Source organism: Nycticebus coucang, chromosome 2 (genome assembly GCF_027406575.1).
Source record: "Nycticebus coucang isolate mNycCou1 chromosome 2, mNycCou1.pri, whole genome shotgun sequence".
Classification (NCBI taxonomy): Eukaryota; Metazoa; Chordata; class Mammalia; order Primates; family Lorisidae; genus Nycticebus; species Nycticebus coucang.
The window spans coordinates 79706493-79731110 of NC_069781.1; the positions used below are offsets into that span (position 1 = coordinate 79706493).

At 45.2% G+C, this 24618-nt stretch overlaps 1 protein-coding gene and 1 pseudogene across 5 annotated transcripts in view; one reads left to right on the top strand and one right to left on the bottom strand.

The window, feature by feature from the left end:
• Positions 1–24618, top strand: part of TJP2 (tight junction protein 2) — a 151171-nt gene that overhangs the window by 46674 nt on the left and 79879 nt on the right. Inside the window, exon 1 of one of the 4 annotated variants that reach the window (XM_053574581.1) lies at positions 18085–18316. The exons of 2 other annotated variants lie outside the window; for them this stretch is intronic. In XM_053574581.1, coding sequence (XP_053430556.1) covers positions 18257–18316 — 60 coding nt within the window. In that variant the 5' untranslated portion in view covers positions 18085–18256. Of the gene's footprint in view, positions 1–18084; positions 18317–24618 lie in introns of those variants that run through there. One more of the 4 variants, XM_053574615.1, reaches the window with a different exon arrangement.
• Positions 11118–12930, bottom strand: LOC128574026 (keratin, type II cytoskeletal 8-like; annotated as a pseudogene). Its single transcript, XR_008376590.1, has 2 exons — positions 11814–12930; positions 11118–11708 (listed from the first exon to the last, which is right to left on the bottom strand). The product of XR_008376590.1 is annotated as a keratin, type II cytoskeletal 8-like (transcript).

The window sequence follows — 24618 nt, forward strand, 5'->3', positions numbered from 1 at the left end:
CTACAGGTGCCTGCACAGCACCTGGCTATTATTTTGTTGTAGTTGTCATTGTTGTTTAGCTAGCCCTGGCCAGGTTTGAACCTGCCAGCCTTGGTGCATGTGGCTGGCGCCGTAACCACTGTGGGATGGGTGCCGAGCCTGCTAAGGAAAATTTAGAAGATACAATTGTGGTCCCTAGAATCCATAATTGCTTTCCTGTGTGAAAAATACTGTTCTACCACCTTAAAGTGGAGGTGGGTGGCAGAAGGCCTGAAGCAGTGATTAAGTCAGGGGCAGCCTCCTGGGGGGAGGAGGCCTTTGAGGGGAAACAAGAGGACAAAAAGTAGTTGAGCAGGTGTACAATGGGGGTAAAGGAAACTCTGGGAGCAGAGACTGCATATTAGAGGATTTGGAGATGGTGCTCTAGGCTAAAAGAACAAGTCTGTTAGTCTTGAGAATTCCACTGTGATTCCAATATGAATCTTCATTTGGGTTCTTATTATATAGTTGGTAGTGTGCCAGACATTTTACCTGCATTGTTTGTTTATTTATTTAATTTTGAGACAGAGTCACCCTGGGTAGAGTGCTATGGCATCATAGCTCACAGCAATCTCAATCTCTTGAGCTTGAGCGATCCTCTTGCGTTAGCCTCCAGAGTAGCTGAGACTAAAGGCATGTGCCACAAAGCTTGGCTAGTTTTTCTATTTTAGTAGAGACGAGGTCTCTCTCTTGCTCAGACTGGTCTGAGCTCAAGCAGTCCACCTGTCTTGGCCTCCCAGAGTGACAGGACAGGTGTGAGGCACCATGTCTGGCAGCATTAACTCATTTAATTCTCATACCCATCCTATGAGGTGTGTGTCCAATTGTAACCCCAATTTGTGTTTGCTAGAGCTGCAGTAACAAAATACCATAAACTTGGTGGCTTAAACAACAGAAGTTACTGTGTCACAGTCTGGAGATGCAAGTTCACTATCAAGGTGCTGTCAGGGCAGGTTCCTTTTGAGAGCAGCAAGGGAAGGATGTGTTTCGACTTCTCTCCTTGGCTTGTAAATGGCCGTCTTCTCTTTCTGCCTCTTCTTATTATCTTCCCTCTCTGTACAAATTTTCCCTTTATATTAGTACACTAGTCAATTTGATCAGAGCCCATCCTAAAGACCTCGCTCTAACTTGATAACCTCTAGAAAGACCTTGTCTCCAAATAAGGTCACATTAGGAGTGAGGACTTCAACATATGAATTTTGAGGAGACACGATTCAACTCCTCAGACCAAAAATAGAAGCTTGGAGAGTGTAGGCAAAGTGTTGCCTATGCCACACAGTCCTTAGGCCAAACCACACAAACTTGCCATTTTGTAGGTCAAAACAGCTGAATGTTGGCAATGTCATAAGGATAAACCTAAGATGTGGCAACACTGGGGCTTGCTGGAACCCAGGTCTGTCTGACTTCCACAGCTGTGTTCTTTCACCTCGTACTCTGCTGGCATCTGGAATTTTCTTTGTTTCTGTCATGTTTCCTTTTGGTTCACCAGGCAGAGCAGTATTGTGGAGATCAGGGTACTAAGTCTAGTCTGTTAGCTTTGGGTTTTGAGTTTCTGGTTATGATACTCTTATATTTTAGTTTCCCATTATTATTATTATTTTTTAAATTTTTATTTATTTATTTAAAATACATAAATGTAAATTTATTTTTTTTGAGACAGAATCTCAAGCTGTTGCCCTGGGTAGAGTGTCATGGCATCATAGCTCACAGCAACCTCCAACTTGGGCTCAAGAGATCTTCTTGCCTCAGTTTTTCTATTTTTTTTTTTTTTTTTTTTGTGGTTTTTGGCTGGGGCTAGGTTTGAACCCGCCACCTCTGGCATATGGGACCGGCGCTCTACTCCTTGAGCCACAGGTGCCACCCTTTTTTTTTTTTTTAGTAGAGACGGGGGTCTTGCTTTTGCTCAGGCTGGTCTTGAACCAGTGAGCTCAAGCAATCCACCCACTTTGGCCCCCCAGAGTGCTAGGACCAGAGGTGTGAGCCACTGTGCCTACCCTAGTTTCCCATTTCATCTGTTATGAAAGGACTACTGGGAAATTATTAGAGTATATGAAGCATTTAAAATTCATGAAAGGAAGGGAAGATATTTTTAAAATGAGGCTTTTTTGGCTATTACATGTAAAATGTTAAATACTTATAAATACATGGTTATTTGAGTTCAAATAACTCAAATAATTTTGAGTCAAATAACTCAAAAAACTCAAATAACTGCAATCAATTGTAGATGAAAATTATTCAGGAAATCTGCTTGGTGCCCATAGCTCCATGGTTAGGGCACCAGCCACATGCCCCAGGGCTGGTGGGTTGGAACCCACCTGAGCTTGCTAAACAAACAAACAACAACAACAAAAATAGCCGAGTGTTGTGGCAGGTGCCTGTAGTCCCAGCTACTAGGGAGGCTGAGGCAAGAGAATCGCTTGAGCCCCTGAGTTTGAGGTTGCTGTGAGCTGTGACACTACAGCACTCTACCGAGGGCAAAATAAGGAGACTCTGTCTCAAAAAAAAAAGAATTAAGATGACCTGGAGCACTAGTTCTTACTTTTTTCATGTCCAAATTTCTTGAAAGGATTCCTTGTGATTCTTCCCCCTTTCCCTCACATTACCTGCCCTTCTCTTCTGCAATTTCTCCTCCCCCACGCCAGCCATTTAGAGGTCCAGTCACTGGCTTCAGGTATCCCTTGGGGCAGGCACAGTACCCACTGAGGAAATTTAGATGGATAAAGGCTCTTCCCTTAGGAGAAACTGTAGTCCATTTGGCAACTAGCAGTCACCTTATTGTGACTGTGGAACCTTGTTGGAACCTTGGGACTGTGGCTATGTAGGGGAGCCTAGGAGGCTTATTTTATGATTCCCATTTAACTTAATAAAATAGAGAAGAAGAAGCAGCAGCTAGTTTCTGATTGGAGGGGAGGGGGATTGTCATTGGAGCCCTGATTTTGGTACTTTACACACAGTTGAATGGTTAATAACAGTTTCTAGTTAAGCCAAAATTTTGATTCATTTAGAGGTAATCATTGTGTAGTGAGATTAGGCAAAACATCCTGAGCAGGATTCACCCTCCACCCCTCCATGTTGAAATTAGTTCATGTTCAAAAGAATTGAGGTTTGAGCCAGACTCAGTGGCTCCTCTAGCACTCTGGAAGGCCAAGGGGGAGGAAGGTGAAGAGTTCAGTTTGAGACTAGGCTGAGCAAAGCACGATCCTGTCTCTACCAAAAACAGGAAAATTAGGCAGACATGGGACACAAACCTATAGTCCCGGCCACTCAGGAAGCTGAAGCAGGAGGATTCCTGGAGCCCAGGAGTTTGAGGTTACTGTGAGCTAGGCTGAGAACATGGCACTCTAGGCTCAGTAACAGAGTGAGACTCTGTCCCCCACCCCCCAAAAAGAAAAAGAATTGGTTTTTGAAAGGATATACACAATTATTTGCTTATAGTTTTCATGGCTGTTTGATATGGATATTTGAAATAATTATTGATATTCAAAAATCAAATAATTACACATATATAAAATTATTTTACTTCAGATCATAATACTGGTTACTAAAATAATTAACTCTGTCTACACACCTTGAAAGTGGCTTCATAATGTGCGAAAGTTATATATATGTATTTTTTTGAGACAGAGTCTATGTCACCCTCAGTAGAGTACTGTGGCGTCACAGCTCACAGCAACCTCAAACTATGGGGCTTAAGTGATTTTCTTGCCTCAGCCTCCCGAGTAGCTGGGACTGTAGGTGCCTGCCACAATGCCCGGCTATTTTTGTTGTTGTAGTTGTCATTGTGTTTTAGCTGGCCTGGGCTAGGTTCGAACCCACCAGCCGTGGTGTATGTGGCTGGCACTCTACCCACTGAGCTACAGGCACTGCTGTGAAAGTTATATTTTTATCTTCAGATGGCTTTAGCTCAGCAGGATAAATATGGCAAGAAAGAGGGATGCTTTCCCAAGACTTAGACAAGAATCGAGATATGTTAGCAACTGGAGGAAGGTCTCAGCAGAGGCAGAACTAGATTAAGAAGAGAGAAGATATGTTAAAAAAAAAAAGTGTCATTGCAAGTAATAACTAGGATTATCTCTGAAAAAATAATAAAAGAACACACTGTTTGTGTGACTTAGTGTTTAGAGTGTAAATCTCAAGGAGAAAATAAACTTTAATTGTTTTCTTTTGAGATAGAGCCTCAAGCTGTCGCCCTGGGTAGAGTGCCATGGCTTCACAGCTCACATGCAACCTCCAACTCTTGGGCTCAAGCGATTCTCCTGCCTCCGCCTCCCAAGTAGCTGGGACCACAGGTGCTCACCACAACACCTGGCTATTTTTTGGTTGCAGCCGTCATTGTTTGGCCGGCCCGGGCTGGATTCGAACCCGCCAGCTCAGGTGTATGTGGCTGGCGCCTTAGCCACTTGAGCCACAGGCGCTGAGCCTAATTGATTTCTTTAAGAATTTGGATCATGACTTTGGAAGCAGGAACAGCTAAAAGTCCCATAAAGTTCTGAAACTGAAGGAAAGATTTCACTCTTGTGCTTACCCTGGCCCTGACATCCCGGATTATTAAAGGATCTGGTGTACCTCCTATAAGCCTAATTTTATTCACTATGACTTCCCACCCTGCTTGTCTCTGTCCACTGTTCTTGGGGAGAGGGAACCTTTTAGCTTGATGCAGTCCTAGCCTCCAAGAACACTACCAGAGTTAGCTTCCCCAGAGATCATGCAGTGGAAAGGCACAGAGACCAAAACCAGGTGTTCCAATCACATTATTTATTCAACTGGAAAACACAGGAGAGAAGCCAGAAGAAAGAGATGGAGCCTGTTAACATAACTAGGTTAGGGCTCGGCGCCTGTAACTCAGGTGGCTAGGGCGCTAGCCACACACACCAGAGCTGGCAAGTTCGAATCCAGCCCGGCCAAAAATATAGCTGGGGGTTGTGGTGGGTGCCTATAGTCCCAGGTATTTGGGAGGCTGAGGCAAGAGAATAGCTTGGTCCCAGGAGTTTGAGGTTGGTGTGAGCTGTTGACGCCACGGCACTTTACCCAGGGCAACAGCTTGAGACTTTGTCTCCAAAAAAAAAAAAAAAAACATAACCAGGTTAGGATACAAAGAGGATAAAAGATCCACACTTCTGGAACCCTGTGCTTATAATGTGTCTCCTTGTGGGTCAGCTTTCCCTGCTGATGCTGTGGTCATAAAGACCACAGTTGAGGGCCGGGCGCAGTGTCTCACACCTGTAATGCTAGCACTCTGGAAGGTCAAGGTGGGTAGATTGCTTGAGCTCAGGAGTTCGAGACCAGCCTGAGCAAGAGTGAGACCTGGCTCTATGAAAAATAGAAAAACTAGCTGGGTGTCATGCCAGGCACCTGTAGTCCCAGCTGCTCAGGAGGCTGAGACAAGAGGATTGCTTGAACACAGGAAATCCAGGGTGCTGTGAGCTATGATCGATGCCAAAGTACTTTACCCACCCTAGTACTCTCTCTGTCTCTCTTTTTTTGAGACTTTGTCTCAAAAAAACTTTGTCCTTTGATCCCCTTCTGTTTTAAGTAAAACTCTCATTTGTTTCATTTTTAAATCTATTCTATAACAAATTCCTTTAACACAAAAATATTCCATTTATTCTGTTTATCTTTAACATATCTTACAATTATCTACACTTAGCATATCTTTTATGAATTTTGCCCGAGTCTTCCAAGCTGCTTGTCTCCTCATTGTCTGTGCTAAATAAATCTCAGGAGTTTCATTTACCTGATTTTTTCTTACCCTCCATACCAGTTTTAAAAAGAACTCTAAGATATTTGGGTGGCACCTGTGGCTCAGTGGGTAGAGTGCCAGCTCCATATGCTGAGGGTGGCGGGTTTGAACTCGGCCCCGGCCAAACTGCAACAAAAAAAACAGCCGGGCGTTGTGGCAGGTGCCTGTAGTCCCAGCTACTCGGGAGGCTGAAGCAAGAGAATTGCCTCGGCCCAGGAGTTGGAGGTTGCTGTGAGCTGTGTGATGCCAGGCACTCTACCAAGGATGATAAAGTGAGACTCTGTCTCTACAAAAAAAAAAGAATTTTAAGGTATTTATTTACCCATTTATGGTATAATAATAGAAGTGGAATGTTATCCAGCTAGAAAAATGTATAGACCTATATTTCATGAAAAATAGTCAAACAATAGTCTCTGTAGAAATAGGTTTTAAAAGAGCATATCGTATGCCAGCATATACCCCAAGTGTGTAAAATTATATACAATATCCACATGCTTATCTGTGCAGAGAGACACTGGAAGTGTGCTTATCTAATTACTAACAGTAGTTGGCTCTGGATGGTGACATTTTAGTTGAATTTTACTACTTTTTTGTGATCTATGGTATAGTTTGAGTAAATTAACTATTATCATTTATATAAGAATAATTGAAATTGGCTGGGCTATGGCTCATGCCCATAATCCTAGCATTTGGGAAGCCGAGGAAATGGGGGTGGGAGGGATATTACTTGATACCAGGAGTTCGAGACCCTTTCTCTACAAATAATAAAAATTAGCCAAGTATTGTGGCCAGTGGCTTGTGGTTGTAGTTCCAGCTACTTGGTAGACCAAAGCAGGACGATTGCTTGAGCCTGGGAGTTTGAGGTTACAGGGAACTATGATAATGCCACTGCACTCTAGCCCTGGGGAACAGAGCAAGACTCTTGTCTCAAAAAAAAAAAAAAGAAAGAAAGAAAGAAAAGAAAAAGAAAAGAAGAAAAACAATCAAAATCCAAATGTATGTGTTTGTATACAAACAAACATAAATAAACATAAAAGGAACTTTGAGAATAGACCCTGTCTTTTGTAAACCAAAGACAACAATGTTTTGTCCGTTTTCAAAATTGTGATCTTCCTGTCTTGTGTCAGTTAACTGTAACAATGTCCCTTTAGCAGAATTTCCTAAACCTCCCTGATGTGGAGAATCCCTTGGGGACGAATGGTAACACTATTAATTCCCCAGCTCCTTCTCAGACCTACTGAACCAGAATTTTCTGGGAGGGACCTGGGATGCTGGTTTTCAGAAGTGCCTCAGGGATTCCCATCATCAGAGAAATTTAGGACACTGTCCTATAGAACATAAGTGTTAGGAGTCCCATTTTCAATTTTATTGATCATCCCCTGAAAGTGCTTTTTCTAGCCCAGTTGCTTTTGTTTGAAGAGGCTGGTGCTAATTAGCATGACTGTCTTGGAAAGCTATTTGCTTGCAGCCTTTTTCAAAGGCCACTTTCAGGCCTAAAAATTCTTTGCAACTCTTAAACAACTTTAATTTGTGTTGACCAGGGGTTTTCAATTCTTAGGGCTAGTGGATTCCGGTGGCAATTAAAAAAAAAAAATCAATTCAGGTGTTGCACCCAGGACTTGCATATCTAATGGGGGCAGTGCTAATTTATAAAGTGCTTTTTTCAAAGTATGTTTTTGGGGGAAAGGAGCTCTGAAATTCATTTAGACACTAGAATGACATTTGAATCAAGGAGTCTTAATTAACTAGCTCACTGTGGGGAGCCAAATCACATTTGTGGTCCTTACCTTTTTAATATTTCGTAGGAAGTGTTTCATGAACTTGGTTCTCCAACATTGTTTGGATAAAATTCACTAAAAAGGAAACCACCATAACAATCACAAAACTACACCTCTCTTCCCACACCATGCCACTGTCCTGTTGGGTGGAAGCAGTGAAAACAAGGGCCTACGAAAGCAGTGGAGAGAATGGGCTTTGAATCTGACAGGCCTGCTACGGTGCATCTTAGAATGGGTACAGGTGAAACTTATTAAAGGCAGAATACAAATGTCTACATACAATAACTAAGAAAATGCCATGAAGGCTACGCTGAACAGTTTGATGAGAATATTTCAGATAGTATATGAAACCAGCACATTCTACCCCTTGATTGCACTAATGTACACAGCTATGATTTAACAATAAAAAAAAAAAAGAAAGAAAAAAGAATCTGACAGGCTTGGGTTTGAAGTCTGTACCTACATCTACTTGGGCTTTCTCTGAAGCTCAGTTTCTTCATCTATAAAGCAGGGGCAGTAATACTAATATACCAAGTCACAGCTTGGCGCCCATAGCACAGTGATTATGGCACCAGCCACATGCACTGAGGCTGGGGGATTCGAACCCTGCCGGGGCCAGCTAAACAACAATGACAAATGCAACAAAAAAATAGCCAGGCATTGTGGCAGGCACCTGTAGTCCCAGCTACTTGGGAGGCTGAGGCAAGAGAATTGCTTAAGCCGAAGAGTTGGAGGTTGCTGTGATCTGTGATGCCATGGCACTCTACTGAGGGCGACATAGTGAGACTCTTTCTAAATAAATAAATAAATAAATAAATAAACTAAGTCCCTATGAGGCATTCCATTAAATGAGTTAATATAGTGCATGAAAAGCTATTGGCACATAATACGCATTTAATCAATCATGTTTATCGGGTGTCTGTTTGGTTTCTTTTTGTTTTTTATGAAGAGTTAGAAGATAGTGGTATCTGTTCCTAAAAAGAGAGTGTGGCTTTCATACACTCTGCTATGTAAACAGTACTAAAAGAATAAAGGCTGTCATAACTCAGCCCAGGGCCTCTGAGGAGCCAGGGCATCCTGCCAGGTCGGAAGAGTTCCTCTATGCTGCATAGCGCTCTCCCTAACAAGGGCTGTCTACGACCAGATGCTTCAAAAGATGCTGCGAGGCTTTCTAGGACTGGAGTTGGAGAAAGTGGTAGAGTCCACTATGGAGGCCTTAGAGATGTCTTAGCTCAGGCTGCTATAACATAATTTCATAGATTCATGGATAACTTCAATAGCAGACGTTTATTTCTCATAGCCGTGGAGGCTGGGAGGTTCAAGATCAAGGTGCTCTCAGTTTAGATTCAGTTCTTGTTGACTTGGAGATGCAATTGAGGTGTGCCCATATAGCCTTTCCTAAGTGCATGTTCAGAGAGAGAGAGAGAGATCCCTTCTCTTCCTTCTATCAACATTAAATAGAATTTTATTTGTTATTTTAAATGAAAACACTATTGTAGGATCTCATTTTTGTTAAAATTATTTTTGTCTCTGGGTAGTCATCTATGTAGCCTTCTGTCTGTATATACTAATGAGTCTAGAATGTTCACCTAATGTTAAATCATTAGGATTTTTAAATTTCCTTTTTTTTTTTGATATAGAGTCTCACTTATCACCCTTTGGAGAGTGCTCTGTTGTCACAGCTCACAGCAACCTCAAACTTTTGGGTTTAAGTGACTCTCTTGTCAAAGCCTCCTGATTAGCTGGAACTATAGGCGCCCATCACAACACACAGCTATTTTTAGAGACAGGATCTCAATCTTGCTCAGGCTGGTCTCGAACTTGTGAGCTCAGGCAATCCACCCACCTTGGCTTCCCAGAGGGCTAGGATTATAGGCATGAGCCACCGTGCCCGGCAGGATTTCTAAATTTCTTAATGTTTTTCTGAACTGCTCAAATGCTTTATAATGAGCATCCTGTTCTTTCAAAGCTCAGTCTAAAAAAGTAACCAAAATGATAATAGTTTTTTGTAACTGTGGAACAATATAAATAGCCTTCTACTTTAGGTTACCTAAATAGAAGAATGTCTACATGAAAATTGGTGCCATCCTTTGGGACATGAAAATGTAGAGATCAGGATACATTGGAAAAATGGCGACTCAGACAACTTTCTGCTCCTTGTACATAATATTAAGATATGGGAACAATCCTAAAGACAGTCTGAAAATTGAGTTACCAGTGAACTAGAGAGAACATGTTTCCCAAGGAAAAGCAAGAATCTTTTATTGCCCCAAAGATTGAAGCAGGCCTTAGAGTTTTTCCAGTGGTTTATAATGTATTCATCTGTGCTAGAAGATATCTTGAAACTAATTTGCTCTCTTTACAAATTTCTTATTGTTCAAATCTGATTTGTTCCATTGTATCATATTTCTAGAACCATCAAAGATTTGAAAGAGGAGCATTTCAATTCAGAAGGCTACTAAGTATTACTCTACGGGGTGGAGAGTTGGCAGGAATATATGGTTCCAGACATAGCTCCCTATACAAATAAGCAGGGATTTTTTTGTCGTTAGTTTTTTTTTTTCCAACTAGCCATGTAGATCAGAGAAGCTAAGTTGCTGCCTAGTCATCGTTCCTCCCCAACTCCCCCCAAAAGAAAGAAAAAAAAAAAGAAGAGTATTTTAACAAACTTTAAAATTGAACAATTGTAAGTAATACATAATAACTAAAACGGAAGGAATAAGCTGTGAAGCCGAATTTTAGGTGCCGTGCTCCTGGTGGTAATTTGGGGGGCTGTGTGGAGTGGGGTGGTTGTTGTGGAAAGGGTCCTGCAAATGAATATGGACCTGTGTTTGGACTGAGGAGGACAGGAGAGTCCGGAAGAGAAGATTTGCTGCCAGGAAAGTGAGGGAATTCCAGGCCTTTTCTCCTGAAAAACCTCAGGTCCCTGGGGCAGGGTTTCAGCTGCTGCTCCAGCACTTTAGTCACACCTGTACTTGAGCAATTTTCCTGACTTGTCACCAGGTGCTTACAGATCTTTAGTCTTCATCACACTCAAGCAGGCTCCCTGTTACACAGCCTTCATCTTCCCCGTACCTATCCAAGGGTACCTGGCAGGCACTGGAGAAAGATTTCCTGGAGGAGAGTTATAATTCCAGTCTGTGGCATTCCGCCTCCCAGTCAGCTCATTGCTCAGTTAACCTGTAGACTTTTCAGTGTCAGTTTCGTTTGTTGCCAACTGATGATACTTTATAGCCACATATAGACATATGTCTACATATGTGTATATATACACCTCAAATCCTAACATTCTTGAGAAAATCTAAGAGGCATTTTGTTTATTAGATTTATTTGAGGTCTTCTGACCAACCTATCTCAGAGACCTTTTTTTTTTTTTGAGACGGAGTCCTTGGTAGAGTGATGTGGCGTCACAGCTCACAGCACCCTCCAACTCTTGGGCTTAAGCGGTTCTCTTGCCTCAGCCTCCCAAGTAGCTGGGACTACAGGCACCTGCCACAATGCCCGGCTATTTTTTGGTTGTAGTCATTGTTTTTTTTTTTTTTTTTTTGTGAGGCCGAGGCTTTATTTTGGAAAAAGCAAATTGAGTTTTAGTTGGGGATAAACGTAAGAGGGGGGTAACCCAGGTGGTAAACTCCCCAGAAGAATGAGCTGAGGGATGGGGCTGAGCCTCAGGTGGGTCTTCTGTTCCATGTGCTCCTGGCACGGCTCTGTGGCAGCCCTGTGAGAGGGTAGACTGGAGGGGCTGCAGTGGCAGCTCACTTGGGCAGGACATCAGAGGACTCAGACACCAGCTTCCCGTCTCAGGTCTCAATCTTCTTCACAACCACAGCCCTGGAGCTGGTGTGGCTGAAGGAGCCGGAGCCCCCACCAGAGCCAAAGCTGGTCTGAAAGGAGCTCAGACCATAGCTGAGGCCAGGGCTTGTGAGGCCCCCATAAGCCGAGCTCAGGCCACCTGAGTAGCCACTGGTGGTCTTCGTGTGGATACTCATGTTCTGCATCCCTGACTCCAGTCGGCTCTCCTCACCCTCCAGCAGCTTGCGGTAGGTGGCAATCTCCACGTCCAGGGCCAGCTTGACATTCATCAGGTCCTGGTATTCACACAGCTGCTGAGCCATGTCCTGCTTGGCCTGATGCAGGGCAGCCTCCAGTTGGGCCAGCTTGGCATTGGCATCCTTTTTTTTTTTTTAATTTGGCCGGGGCTGGGTTTGAACCCGCCACCTCCGGCATATGGGACCGGCGCCCTACCCACTGAGCCACAGGTGCCGCCCGGCATTGGCATCCTTAACAGCCAGCTCCCCACGCTGCTTGGCATCCGCGATGGAGGCCTTCAGGGAAGCCCTCTGGCCTTTGAGAGCTTCGATCTCATTCTGGAGCCGGCTGATGTTGCGATTCATGTCGGAGATCTCCGTCTTCATGTGCCGCAGGTCATCCCAGCCTGCACCTGCAGCTCCTCGTACTTGGTCTGGTACACGCTCTCAGCCTCAGCCCGGCTCCGGTTGGCGATCTCCTCATACTGGGCGCGGACCTCAGCAATGATGCTGTCCATGTCCAGGGAGCGGCTGTTGTCCATGGACAGGACCATAGATGTGTCCGAGATCTGGGACTGCAGCTCACGGATCTCCTCTTCATACAGCTGCCTGAGGAAGTTGATTTTGTCAGTCAGCCCTTCCAGGCGGGACTCAAGCTCCACCTTATTCATGTACACTTCATCCACATCCTTCTTGATGAGGACAAATTCATTCTCCATCTCTGTACGCTTACTGATCTCCTCCTCATACTTATTCTTGAAGTCCTCCACCAGCCCCTGCATGTTGCCAAGCTCTGCCTCCAGCTTCAGCTTCTCCTGGCCCAGTGTGTCCAGCTGTCGCCGAAGGTTGTTGATGTAGCTTTCAAACATGCTGTCCATGTTGGTGCGAGCCGTTTTCTGCTGCTGTAGGAGGTTCCACTTGGTCTCCAGCATCTTGTTCTGCTGCTCCAGGAAGCTCACCTTGTCGATGAAGGAGGCAAACTTGTTGTTGAGGGTCTTGATTTCCTCCTTCTCCTGGGTGCACACGGCCTGAATGTTGGGGTCCACCTCCAGGTTGAGCGGGCTCAGCAGGCTCTGGTTCACTGTGACGGCTGTGATGCCCCCCATACCTCCAGCCCTGGCGTAGCCTCCACCCAGACCCAGGCTGGTGCCCAGGCCACTCCGGAGCTGCCGCTGCCCACCCGAGAGAAGCTCGAGGAGCTGATGCGGGCACCGGGCCCACTGCTGTATGAATGGCTGCTGAAGGCCTGTGCGGCAGAGCTGGACACCTTGTAGGACTTCTGGGTAACCCTGATGGACATGGTGAAGCCTGGAGTAGAGGCAGGTGGGCCAAACCAGAGATTCGAGGAGGTGTGAAAATCTGCTTCTAGATGGCCTGTAGTCATTGTTGTTTGGCAGGCCCAGGCCAGGTTTGACCCCGCCAGCTCCAGTGTATGTGGCTGGTGCCTTAACTGGTGAATTACAGGTGCTGACCCCTGTTTCAGAGATCTTATATACCGTAGTACACCCTGAAAAATGTTGGAAAAAATTGTCCATTGCACAAATACCTAAAATCTAAAAAGAAAGTCATATGTACCACCCTATCTTCTCTGCAATCATTTTTTAAATATACTTTCCTATTTTTTAAATATATTTTTTCACAATTTCACTATTGTCATCACAGTCTAGAGAAAATACGTGTTCTTTGTTGTTGATAATTATGTCATTATCCTTCTTCTTTGCTTGTTGTATAGACTTCCTTATTATAATTTTAAAGAGGGCCTGCTAGGCTGATTAAGTTGATAATAGTTTAATAGCCTGCCACCCCTGGACACTGATGGTTTCCACCTTTCATTATTAGAAATAGGCCTATGATGAAGGGCTGCCTCACACACAGTCACCCACGGTAACCTAACCTCCAGTCCCATCTTGGCGTGGAAACAGCTCTGGCCAAGATAAGCAGTGTTCCTCTACTTAATGAGCATTGTCAGTTCCTACCTTAATTGACCTCCTCAGAGTTCCAGGTTGTTGGCTGCTCTCTTCCTCCTGAAATTTGTTCTTCCCTTGGCTTTTGGACACTGTCCTCCAGAAGGCTTTTTCTTTCTTTTCTGGCAGTTCCTCTTTGGTCCCTGTTCGGGAGACTTGAACTTGCTTCAAGTTCTTTGCCAAAGATGAGTTCTTTCCTTGGTCGTCTCCAGATATGGGAGTCATCTCTTCCCATGTCTTCAACTTCAGTGATACATTAGTGGCCTCCAGATCTCATTCTCTATCCCAAGTCTTTCCACCCAAATATTCACCAGCACATATTAGACACTCGGTGAGTATTTGTTAAATTACTGAACATTTTCACCTGGATAAGCTATAACCCTTGAAAATCAGTTCATAACTGAATTCTTCATCCTTCCTCAAGTCCCTCCCAAGATCTGTTCCCATTCCTGTGTTCTCTATCTTGGTAAAAGCTGCTGTCATCTACTTAGGTAGGTATACCAGAAACTGGAGAGTCACCCTAGGCTCACTTCCCTCCTCGTCTCCCCATATCAACTCAGGCAGTCATCCAGCCTGCTGGTCCACTTCCTGAGTTTCTCTCAAATCTGGCCTTCTTTGTCTAACACTGCCTGACTTCATAGCAACGTCATCTCTCACCTGCATTCCCATAGAATACATTTTTTGCTGGTCTTGTCATTCTTACTCACATCCCTCTCCCACAAGTTTGAACTCCGTCTTCCAAGAAGCTGACCAAGTGATCTTTATAAAAGCCTGATCTAATTCCACTTCTATGTTCAGAGTACAGCCCCCACTTGCCTGGGTAACCTCGCCTTCTGGCCCCTCAACAGTAATACTGTCTCTTCATTCATTGCTTCTCCATACTCATATGTTATTTATTCCCCTTACCTGGAAGGCTTTTCTTCTTCTTTTTGTCTCAAAAACTCATTCCTACCTCTCCTTTAGAATGCATAACAGCCCCACCTCTGTAAAGCCTTCCCTAAACTCTATCCTCGCAACTCAGGAAGGGTGAGGCGCCCCCTCATAGCCTTCTCAGACTACCGTGAGCCTTTAGAGATCCTAGCACTTACTCAAAAAAAAGTTGTTCTTCTGGGTGGTGCCTGTGGCTCAATGGGTAGGGCACTGGCCCCATATACTGAGGGTGGCGAGTTCCAACCCGGCCCCAGCCAAACTGCTACAAAAAAGTAGCTGGGCATTGTGGCAGGCACCTGTAGTCCCAGCTACTCAGGAGGCTGAGGCAAGAGAGTTGCTTAAGCCCAGGAGTGAGAGGTTGCTGTGAGCTGTGATACCATAGCACTCTATCGAGGGCAATAAAGTGAGACTCTGTCTCTAAAAAACAAAAAAAATTTTTTTTTCTGAGACAGAGTCTCACTTTGTCCCCCTTGATAGAGTAATGTGGTGTCATAGCTCATAGCAACCCAAAACTCTTGGGCTCAAGCAGTCCTCTTGCCTCAGCCTCCCGAGTAGCTGGGACTACAGGCAGCTGCCACACAATGCCCAGCTATTTTTAGAGATGGGGTCTCCCTCTTTTTTTTTTTTGTAGAGACAGAGTCTCACTTTATGGCCCTCGGTAGCGTGCCGTGGCCTCACACAGCTCACAGCAACCTCCAACTCCTGGGCTTAGGTGATTCTCTTGCCTCAGCCTCCCGAGCAGCTGGGACTACAGGCGCTCACCACAACACCTGGCTAGGGGTCTCCCTCTTGAGAGGGCTGGTCTCAAAGCTATTTTTAGAGACCAAGTCTTGCTCTTGCTCAGCCTGGTCTCAAACCCATGAGCTCAGGCAATCCACCTGCCTTGGCATCCTGGGATTACAGGCATGCGCCACTGCGCCCAGTTCAAATTTTGCTGATTGCCTATTGTAATGAACTGAGCTCTCTGAGACAGTAGCATCAGTATTTTATCAGGGAATTGAGAGATGTGCTCTGTAAGTACATGTTGGAGAGAAGTTCTATGGATAAATACATTCTAGGAGTGAGGTTAATGTGCGTAACCCCACATGTGAAAAATATTTACTAATAAAATGTTTCTCCAGGCTGGGCATAGTGGCTCATGCCTGTAATCCCAGCACTGTGGGAGGCTCAGGCAGGTGGATTGCCTGAGCTCACGAATTTGAGACCAGCCTGAGCAAAAATGAGACCCCTGTCTCTACTAAAAATAGAAAAAAATAAACTGGCTCAGCGGCTAGGGCACCAGCCACATACACTGAACCTGGTGGGTTCAAATCCAGACCTGGCCTGCCAAACAACAATGACAACTATAACCAAAAAATAGTCAGGCGTTGTAGGGGGCGCCTGTAGTCCCAGCTACTTGGGAGACTGACGCAAGAGAATCGTTTAAGCCCAAGAGTTGGAGGTTGCTGTGAGCTGTGACGCCATGGCATTCTTCCTAGGGTGACATAGTGAGACTCTGTCTCAAAAAAAAAAAAAAACCTGAATCAAGAGGGTCACTTGAGCCCAACAGTTGGAGGTTGCTGTGAGCTGTGACACTATGGCACTCTATCCAGGGTGACAGCTTGAGACTGTGTCTCAAAAGAAAAGAAAATGTTTCCCCGAAGAGTTGTATTGACTTATACTGCCATCAGCAGTACCAGTGTATCAGTGGAATCATGTTTTCAGCAGCCATTTATTGAATGCTTATCATCTGTCAGGTGTTGTGCCAGAAGAATAGTATTCGAGTATATGAATATTTCATCATTTGGAATAGTGCAGTCCAATAGAACTTTCTATATTAATGAAAATATTCTGTATCCGTGCCACCCAACATGCTAGCCTTGAGCTACATGTGGCTACTAAGCACTTGATTCTCATGAGATTTCATTTCTTTTAATTTTACTTAATTTAAGTGTAAATATCCACAGGTGGCAAGTGGTCATCATATTGAACAGCACACCTCTAGAGAGAAAAAGAGGAATTATTCAGCAGATGTAATTGCCACACTCTGGATTCTTTTCTTCTTTTTTAAGTGAGAGTGGTCTGAGCTCACGTCACCAAGGTGTGGCCAGCTCACAAGTGCTATCATTAGTATTAGTCAGCACCACTTATTTTGGGAAACATTTTATAAAGAGGAGTTTACGTCAGGAGAGTAACACCTTGACTTGAGGAGTACAACCAAAATGTCTAAGTCTGGAGATTCGAGGTCAAGTGGGAAACGTTACTCACAGGGCTTTTTTACCCAGAGGTGTGGACTTGGCTTCTTCAAAGGAGGCCAGAAGCATAACACTTCTGGAGAGGCATCTGTTGGACTTGTTTTTCCACCTAAACTGCCAACCTTGTTTTGATTAGGCAGGAAGTGAAGCAACTTCTCAGGGAAAGGGGCCAGCATCTGTATTTCCCCTGGGCAGAGCAGACCTTTTACCTTTTACTTTTTCCTTGGAAGCCTAGGCTGAGTTTTGCTTCCCAATTTAAGGGAAAAGGGGTGTGGGTAACACTACTGCTTTTCTTAGATTTTGAACCCAAAGTTATATTTTTAATCAGCAGTGAGTATCTGGCTTCTCCAAATAATTTATGTGCTCCTAAAAGAGACATACTTTTAAATCGCACGATTCTTTGTACATACAGGACTTTTAAATGAATGAGTGAGATGAATCTGGTCAATAAGCATTTGTGACCTACTGGCAGGCTTTTATAAGCTGATGATGGGAGAGGGAGGAGTTTCGATTTCTTATTGGAATTATTGGAAATGTGGCGAAGAGATAACCTGGAGTATATTGTACTGAAAAGTCTAGTTTTTTTTTTTTTTGTAGAGACAGAGTCTCACTTTACTGCCCTCAGTAGACTGCCATGGTGTCACACAGCTCACAGCAACCTCCAGCTCTTGGGCTTACGTGATTCTCTTGCCTCAGCCTCCCGAGTAGCTGGGACTACAGGCGCTCGCCACAACGCCCAGCTATTTTTTTTTGTTGTTGTTGCAGTTTGGCCGGGGCTGGGTTTGAACCCGCCACCCTCAGCATATGGGGCCGGCGCCCTACTCACTGAGCCACAGGAGCCGCCCGAAAAGTCTAGTTTTAATATTTAATATGAACATCTTTTACCCTCGGAATTCGGTCGGATAAGCAGCCGAACTGAGAAATCGGGTGAGGCTGGCGGTGCAGGCCTTCATCAGGGCAGAAAACTTGGGGTTTTCCCAGGTCTACTCTTCGGAAGGGAACTGCTCCAAAAAGTGGTCCGCAAAATGCCCACGCGACTTCACGGGGGGGTTAAAATCAGACGCTCGAGCCGGCGCCCCCATCTCGCTCCAGCCCTCCAAACTTGCAGCGCTCCCCGGGCGCGCGCTCGGAGCCGGACCCGCCAGCTCCAGGGAGCGCAGCGGAGCGAACCATCCTGCTGACCGGGGGTAGGCAGGTCGGGGGAGTGGACCGCGGGCCCTCCGAGCCCCCGGGTCACCCCTGCCGACGCCCCCGTCTCCTCCCGCCCCCGATCGGGAGTCGCGCGTGCTGTGACCCGCCGCGGGGTTCTCGGGGGAGGGCGCGGCACCGGCCACCCTCCCCCCGGCCGGCGCCGGGTGGTAGCGGCCGGTTTGAGAGTTCCCGGGCCGGGCGGGGGGCGGGCTCACGCCGCGGCGGCGGGAGGAGGGACAAAGGGGTGGGTCTCCGCGGGCCGGCACCCCGGCGGCCGGGGCTGCAGGTCAGTGGACCGACCGGCCGCGTCGAGGAGGAGCGGGAGTAGGAGCGAGGCTCAGAGCTGTGCGCCACGCGGGGACCAGCGCCCGAGATGCCGGTGCGGGGAGACCGCGGGTTCCCACCCCGGCGGGAGCTGTCAGGTTGGCTCCGCGTAAGTGCCTCCTGCGCGGCGCGGTCGGGAGAGGGAGCGCGAGGTGAAGCGGGAGCGCGTGGTGGGCTCTGCGCGCCGCTGGTGCGCTTTGGGAAGCTGGAGTTCTCCCCTGCGGAGGTGGGGAGCGGAAGGGGGCGCTGACGGCTCCTGGCCTCCCTGGCTCCTGGTTTATACTTTAAAGTCTCTTGGGCTTGAGATTAAGTCGTGAGTGGGCAAACTGTCTCGAACCCAGGGTCCTGGATTTCTGCTACTTTGGAAGCGTCGCGTGGTGCCTGTTGTACGTCTTTTGTGTTTCCTTCTCCATTTCAAACCACACTCTCTACTGGATGTAAAGTTGTAAGAATGTGTACGTGACAGACGCTGAAAACTCATCAGACACCAGAATCCGCTGCCTCTGCGGTGTAAAAATATTTTCAGGAAGGAATGGAGATGGAATTTTGGAAAAAGCCACAAAAAGAGAGTGATGGATACACTGCACTCTGGTACTATCCTACTTACCTGTCACCAGTTTTTATTTTATGTCTTCATCTGTCAAGTTTCTGCTGTTACACAGTAGTTTATTGTAAGTTATAAATAATCAGGAGTTTCACTTCCAGGGTTTTAACATTCTTGAAATGTGGAGGAACTTAGGAGTGAATAATCCAGGGCTTAGTAACAAAATATAGCCTCCCACCTCTATTTTAGCTTCAGTTCTTAGGCAGAGTTGCTTCCCCGGCAGCTGTCTGGTCTGAGTAATAATGGTGGTTTCCCAAAGTTCCCAGCCGGGAGTTGTCCCATGATAGAAACTCCTCTGTGGGTGCTCACTCCCTTAGCCAGAGAATGCCAGGAGGGAGAGAGAGAGGGGCCCTGTTCTTCGGTGCTCTCGGTTTTCTGTGCTGGGCGTGCTGACAATCACCGTGGGAAAATAGGCCCACCTGTGTCTGCTTTACTCCTGAGACAGCGGGTGGGTAACTTCTGTCAGGCACACCTAGGAAAGAAACGGATTTCAGTGAGAAATTAGCAGCAGTAATTGCATTTGTTGCAAAATGTCCTTTAATAATCTGCCTAAGAGAATGAAATTTGATTATTCAATGTATTTTCAGAAACAACTCCACTTCCATGTGGGGAATAAAAAAATGGGTAAGAGCGTGCTCCTGCCACAGTCTTGCTGGGAAAGACGGCAAGTAACCGATAATCCGAGTGTCATTTGGGGATGTGGACAGGGTGCTGTGGCTTCTCCATTGTGGGGCGATGCTTGGGGGGTTGCTTTACTGAGGCAATGTTTTGGGGGTGTTTCCTGGGGTGTTTCAGAGGTTATGGCCAGAGATTGATGAAGGGCACTTTTTCACCCCTGAAATGCTGCTGCAACTTTTTCAGTACCACTGAGCTGATAGTGAGCCCCACTGGTGCCAGTCACGGTGTGGGGATACAGAGATGAGTGAGACTCAATTTCTGCCTTTATCTGTTGGACCTGGAAACTTTAGACTTGTTTTGGACCCTGCAGTCTCTCTGTTGGGATTCCTGGGGCTGAGGGAGGGAATGGGCATTGCAGATGAGCACTGTGCAATCTAGAAATACAACAGAGGGTGGGATTGTCCCCTGTGCACTCCTGTCAGGGATCCTTGCTGGGAAGAAAGGGCATTGGAACAGATACCCGACAGTGCAAGCCGGGGCTGAAAAGGGGGCCAGTAAAGCATAACAGGGCTGAGTGAGGCCTCAGTGAAATTATTCTGAGTACACTGTAATGTAGTGAGCGCTCAGTCAAGGGGAGCTGGTATTAGGAACCGAAACAGCTGCTGAAACTCTGAACTCTGAAGTGCGGGTGCTGGATTGAAAAGGAGGCAAGGTCCAGAAGTACAGGTAGGAGGTGCTGGGTCGATTTCAAGTAAAGAAACTGAGAAAAAGGCTCACACTGTCTTGAAAGGCCTTGAATGCCCACAACAGAAGTTCGATGGGGAGGGGTTTGAGAAATCCCTAATGTAGATAGCGCCTGTAGCTCAGTGGTTAGGGAGCAGGCCACATACACCGGGGCTGGCAGGTTTGAACCGGCCTGGGCCAGCTAAACAACAATGACAACTGCAACAACAAAAAAAATAGCTGGGCATTGTGGCAGGCGCCTGTAGTCCCAGCTACTTGGGAAGCTGCGGGAAGAGGATTGCGTTAAGCCCAAGTGTTTGTGAACTGTGAGCTTGAGTATGTGAGCTGTGACGCCACGGCACCCTACCATGGGCAACATAGTGAGACTCAATCTGAAAAAAAAATTTCTAATGTATTTATGGCTTGATCTTTTTTCCTTACAAAGAAGTGAACCAATTCCCCAGTAAACTTATCACCCCACCCCCTACACAGTAAATATTACTATTTTTGAGGCTGTCATAGGCTTAAGACCAATGAATTTTACGCCACCCCCTGGGGAATGACTTGCAGTGACTTCTGCCTACATTTGTTTAACTTTTGATCTAGTTCTTTGTACATTGACAAAAGGTCACAGCCAACTATTTCTCATACAGAAAAGTGTGAGAACTTGTCTATATACTGCTGAAGACAAGGGAGATGATAAAGTCCCACGTTAACTTTGAGTTTGCAAGGTTTTTTGTCCTTAAGAAGGTTGTCTTGGGTGGTGCCTGTGGCTCAGTGAGTAGGGCGCCTGCCCCATATACCCAAGGTGGCGGTTTGAATCCGGCCCTGGCCAAACAAGACCAAAAAATAGCCAGGCGTTGTGGCGGGTGCCTGTAGTCCCAGCTACTTGGGAGGCTGAGGCAAGAGAATCGCCGCCTAAGCCCAGGGGTTGGAGGTTGCTGTAGCGTGACGCCACGGCACTCTACCAAGGGTGATAGAGTGAAAAACTCAGTCTTAAAAAAAAAAGAAGGTTGTCTTTTTAGGAGATAGGTAAATTCCTAAACCTAGGTGGGGCCATTTTAGTACTATGTACAATAAATGGTATGTCGAATAGTAGTTTAAAAAGTCATGCAGATTTGGTTGGGGAGTGGCAGGGAGTATGGGTGTGGTGGGGATGGGGTGAAGAGTTAGGATGGGTTAGTAATCACTGCTGAAACTTTCAACATACTTTCTACCTGGAACACTAGCCACCAGGGGATTCCTTGCTAAATCCCTAGAACAAATCCCATTAAACAGTTGTGGCTACAGACTAATTTATCTAGGCTGAGAGCTGACTCCTAATAAAATGCCTCATTGATTAGTCTCTAAGCAGTAATCAGGGGTCCAACAATTGCTGGCCAGAACAGCCTTGGACTAGCCAGCCTTGGTGCCAAGAGGCATTTTCCAGCAAAGGTGTTTTGGAGTATAATCACATCTGAGGGTGGGGTTGCTCCAGATGTGGGTGGAAGTAAATAAGCAGAATGGTTATCTCAGGTGTTTACCGAGTTAGCATCTTGATCCTAAACTTCAGGGTCAGAGGTCATATTTAACACCTGTTTACTGAGTTAACATGTCAATGGTTAATGTGTGAACTTTGTTAAAGTTCAAAAACTATTTAGGGCCTATTTCACCTTCACAGGAATTTTGTGAGACCCATTTTAGCAAAGGTGCTTCTAGCTAGCAAATTTAGGAGAGTCTAAAGTGGCATAATGATTAAACTTTTTGAAAAGACTGTATGTTTCAATATGATAGCAATGGGAAAACGTTTTCAGGAGTGTAGTCCCAACATCCAGTATTCTGATAGTGAGCTCCGATTTTTGATGGTACCTAGGAAAGCAGTAGATTAAATTTGTCCATTGTTGCATGAGAGGCAGAGTTCCAAGTTGGAAAGCATCCCTCCCACTTTTTCCACTTGATTAGGAAATGCACTTTTTAGAACTTGGCGCTGACTACTAGAGCCCTGAAAGGCCTGGGCGGGCTGGGGCAGTTGCTACTCATATTGGTGACTGTTCCATTCTGGTTTTTACAGGGATTAGTGTCTATCTTATAGCTGGCCATGGCAACCAGAGCTTCAATATAACTTGTGAGCTCACAAGAGAGATTAGGACTGTCACATCAAAAAAAAAAAACACCAAAAAACCTAATTATTTAATTAAGCATTTTCTTTGTCTTTAATGCTGTCCTCAAAATGGTATTTTCCAATGTGTGGCATATAGACAGGTAGTATAGGGAGGGACATATTATCTTTTTCAATTATTGTGCGTGAATATTACATGTTAAGAATTGAAAAACATAGGCTGGGCGCCTGTAGCACAGTGACTACAGTGCCAGCCACATACACCCAGGCTGGTGGGTTCGAATCCAGCCTGGGCCAGCCAAACAACAGTGACAGCTGCAACAGAAAATAGCGGAGCGCTCTGGTGGGCACCTGTAGTCCCAGCTACTTGGGAGACTGAGGCAAGAGAATCTCTTAAGCCCAAGAGTTGGAAGTTGCTGTGAGCTGTTGCCACGGCACTCAACCAAGGGCTACGTACAAAAAGAAAAAAAAAAGAAAGAATAGAAAAACACAAAAGCCAGCATTGAATCTGTTTATTTCATGGCTATATTGCTTAGAACAAGGCAAAAATAAAAATTAAAGCAGTGAGTTTGTTTTAAAAAAAATTACAGCTCTGGGTTGAGTGGTATAAGTGAGGTTAAGGTAGTAATTGTGAAGATAGCCCTTGGCCCCTGAGGTTTGGGCAATATTGCTTAAAATATGGACACAGTCTTTCCCCCACCTTCAAAGTGGAAAGTTAAATTCAGATTGGTCCAGAAAAACCAGGGAAGTTGAATTTGATGGATTTAATGTTAAGCATGTACATCTTGCTCTAAACTACCCAGCTCTCTTATCTGTGATTGCAGATGTTATAATTCTGACTTAATATCTGGCCCAGTTCTCCTTCCTTTCTTTGCTTCCATAAGCATCCCGCAGTTCTTAAGACATTTTTGATATGCTTGAGTGCCAGGGCAGGAAATGGCTTTGGCACTGCTGAGGGACACCACTGTGTTATCAAGTGAATCTCACTTACGATCCATTGCTGAGGAATGTCCTACGGACAAAGAGCCTTACAGTTTTAAATGCATTTCAAAAGGGTGCCAATTGGAAGGATTGTTGTTGGGGTTTTGGGGGTTTTGTTGTTGTTGATGTTTTAAGTGAAGCTTGTATTGGTTTGTAAAATAAGCTTTAACAAAGGATTTAAGAGAAGTCCCAAGCTTTCAATTAGTAACTTGTACTTTAGTCATTTTAAACATCAGCACAGGTATTTGTTTAGTGGCTCTGCCAGATGGTTAAAGTTAAATCAGGTCTTTAACCTTAAAAACATAATGCAATTCTTCTTCTTCTTCTTCTTTTTTTTTTTTTTTTTTAAGACAGATTCTCAAGCTGTTGCCCTGGGTAGAGTGCTGTGGCATCATAGCTCACAACGACCTCCAACTCTTGGGCTCAAGTGACCCTTTTGCCTCAGTTTTTCTATATTTAGTAGAGAGAGGTCTCACTTTTGCTCAGGCTGGTCTTGAACTAGTGAGCTCATGCTATCCACCCACCTCAGCTTCCCAGAGTGCTAAGATTACAGGCATGAGCCACTGTGCTCGGCCAGTGCAATTCTTCTTAACCACTTACACACCATGGTATATTTCAGGCAGTAGTCGGACACATTGTGTAGTAATGAATGTTGATTTTTAACTTTTTTTTTTTTAGACAGTCTCAAGCTGTGGGTAGAGTGCTATGGCGTCATAGCTCACAGCAACCTCAAACTCTTGGGCTCAAGCCATTCTCCTGCCTCCACCTCCCAAGTAGCTGGGACTACAGGCACCTGCCACAACACCCAGCTATTTTTTGGTTGTAGTTGTCATTGTTGTTTGGCGGGCCCAGGCTGGATTCGAACCCGCCAGCTCTGGTGTATATGGCTGGCACTCTAGCTGCTGAGCTACAGGCGCCGAGCCGATTTTTAACTTTCAAGACTGATAGCCTATTTATTCATGTTATAGTTTCTATTTATGTGTCTCCTGTACTCCAGAGGCGGGACAGCAGTAGGAGTGGCAAAAGTGGAGGCTTGATGGGTTCTTCGGAATAAAACATTTGTGTTTTAGGAAGCTGACCAGGCTAGAAATTTTCAAATCATACATTAATCGTGGCAAAGATCTTATGTCATATTCCTGAATAAAAATGTTTACTAAAATTTTCCTGTGTGTGCAAATGCAAACTTTAGAATTAATATGTAATTATTATTTCTGTTGTAGACTTAATCAGCCATATAAAATATGTGTTATGTTCACAGGAAAAACAATGGGATCATCTCTGGAAACTTTAATTATAGTATGCCTCATCCTACAGCCATATAATTCCAGAACTAAGTATTAATGTATGAGTTAGCGACAAGGTAGGTGTTTGGATGCAATGTAGGTAT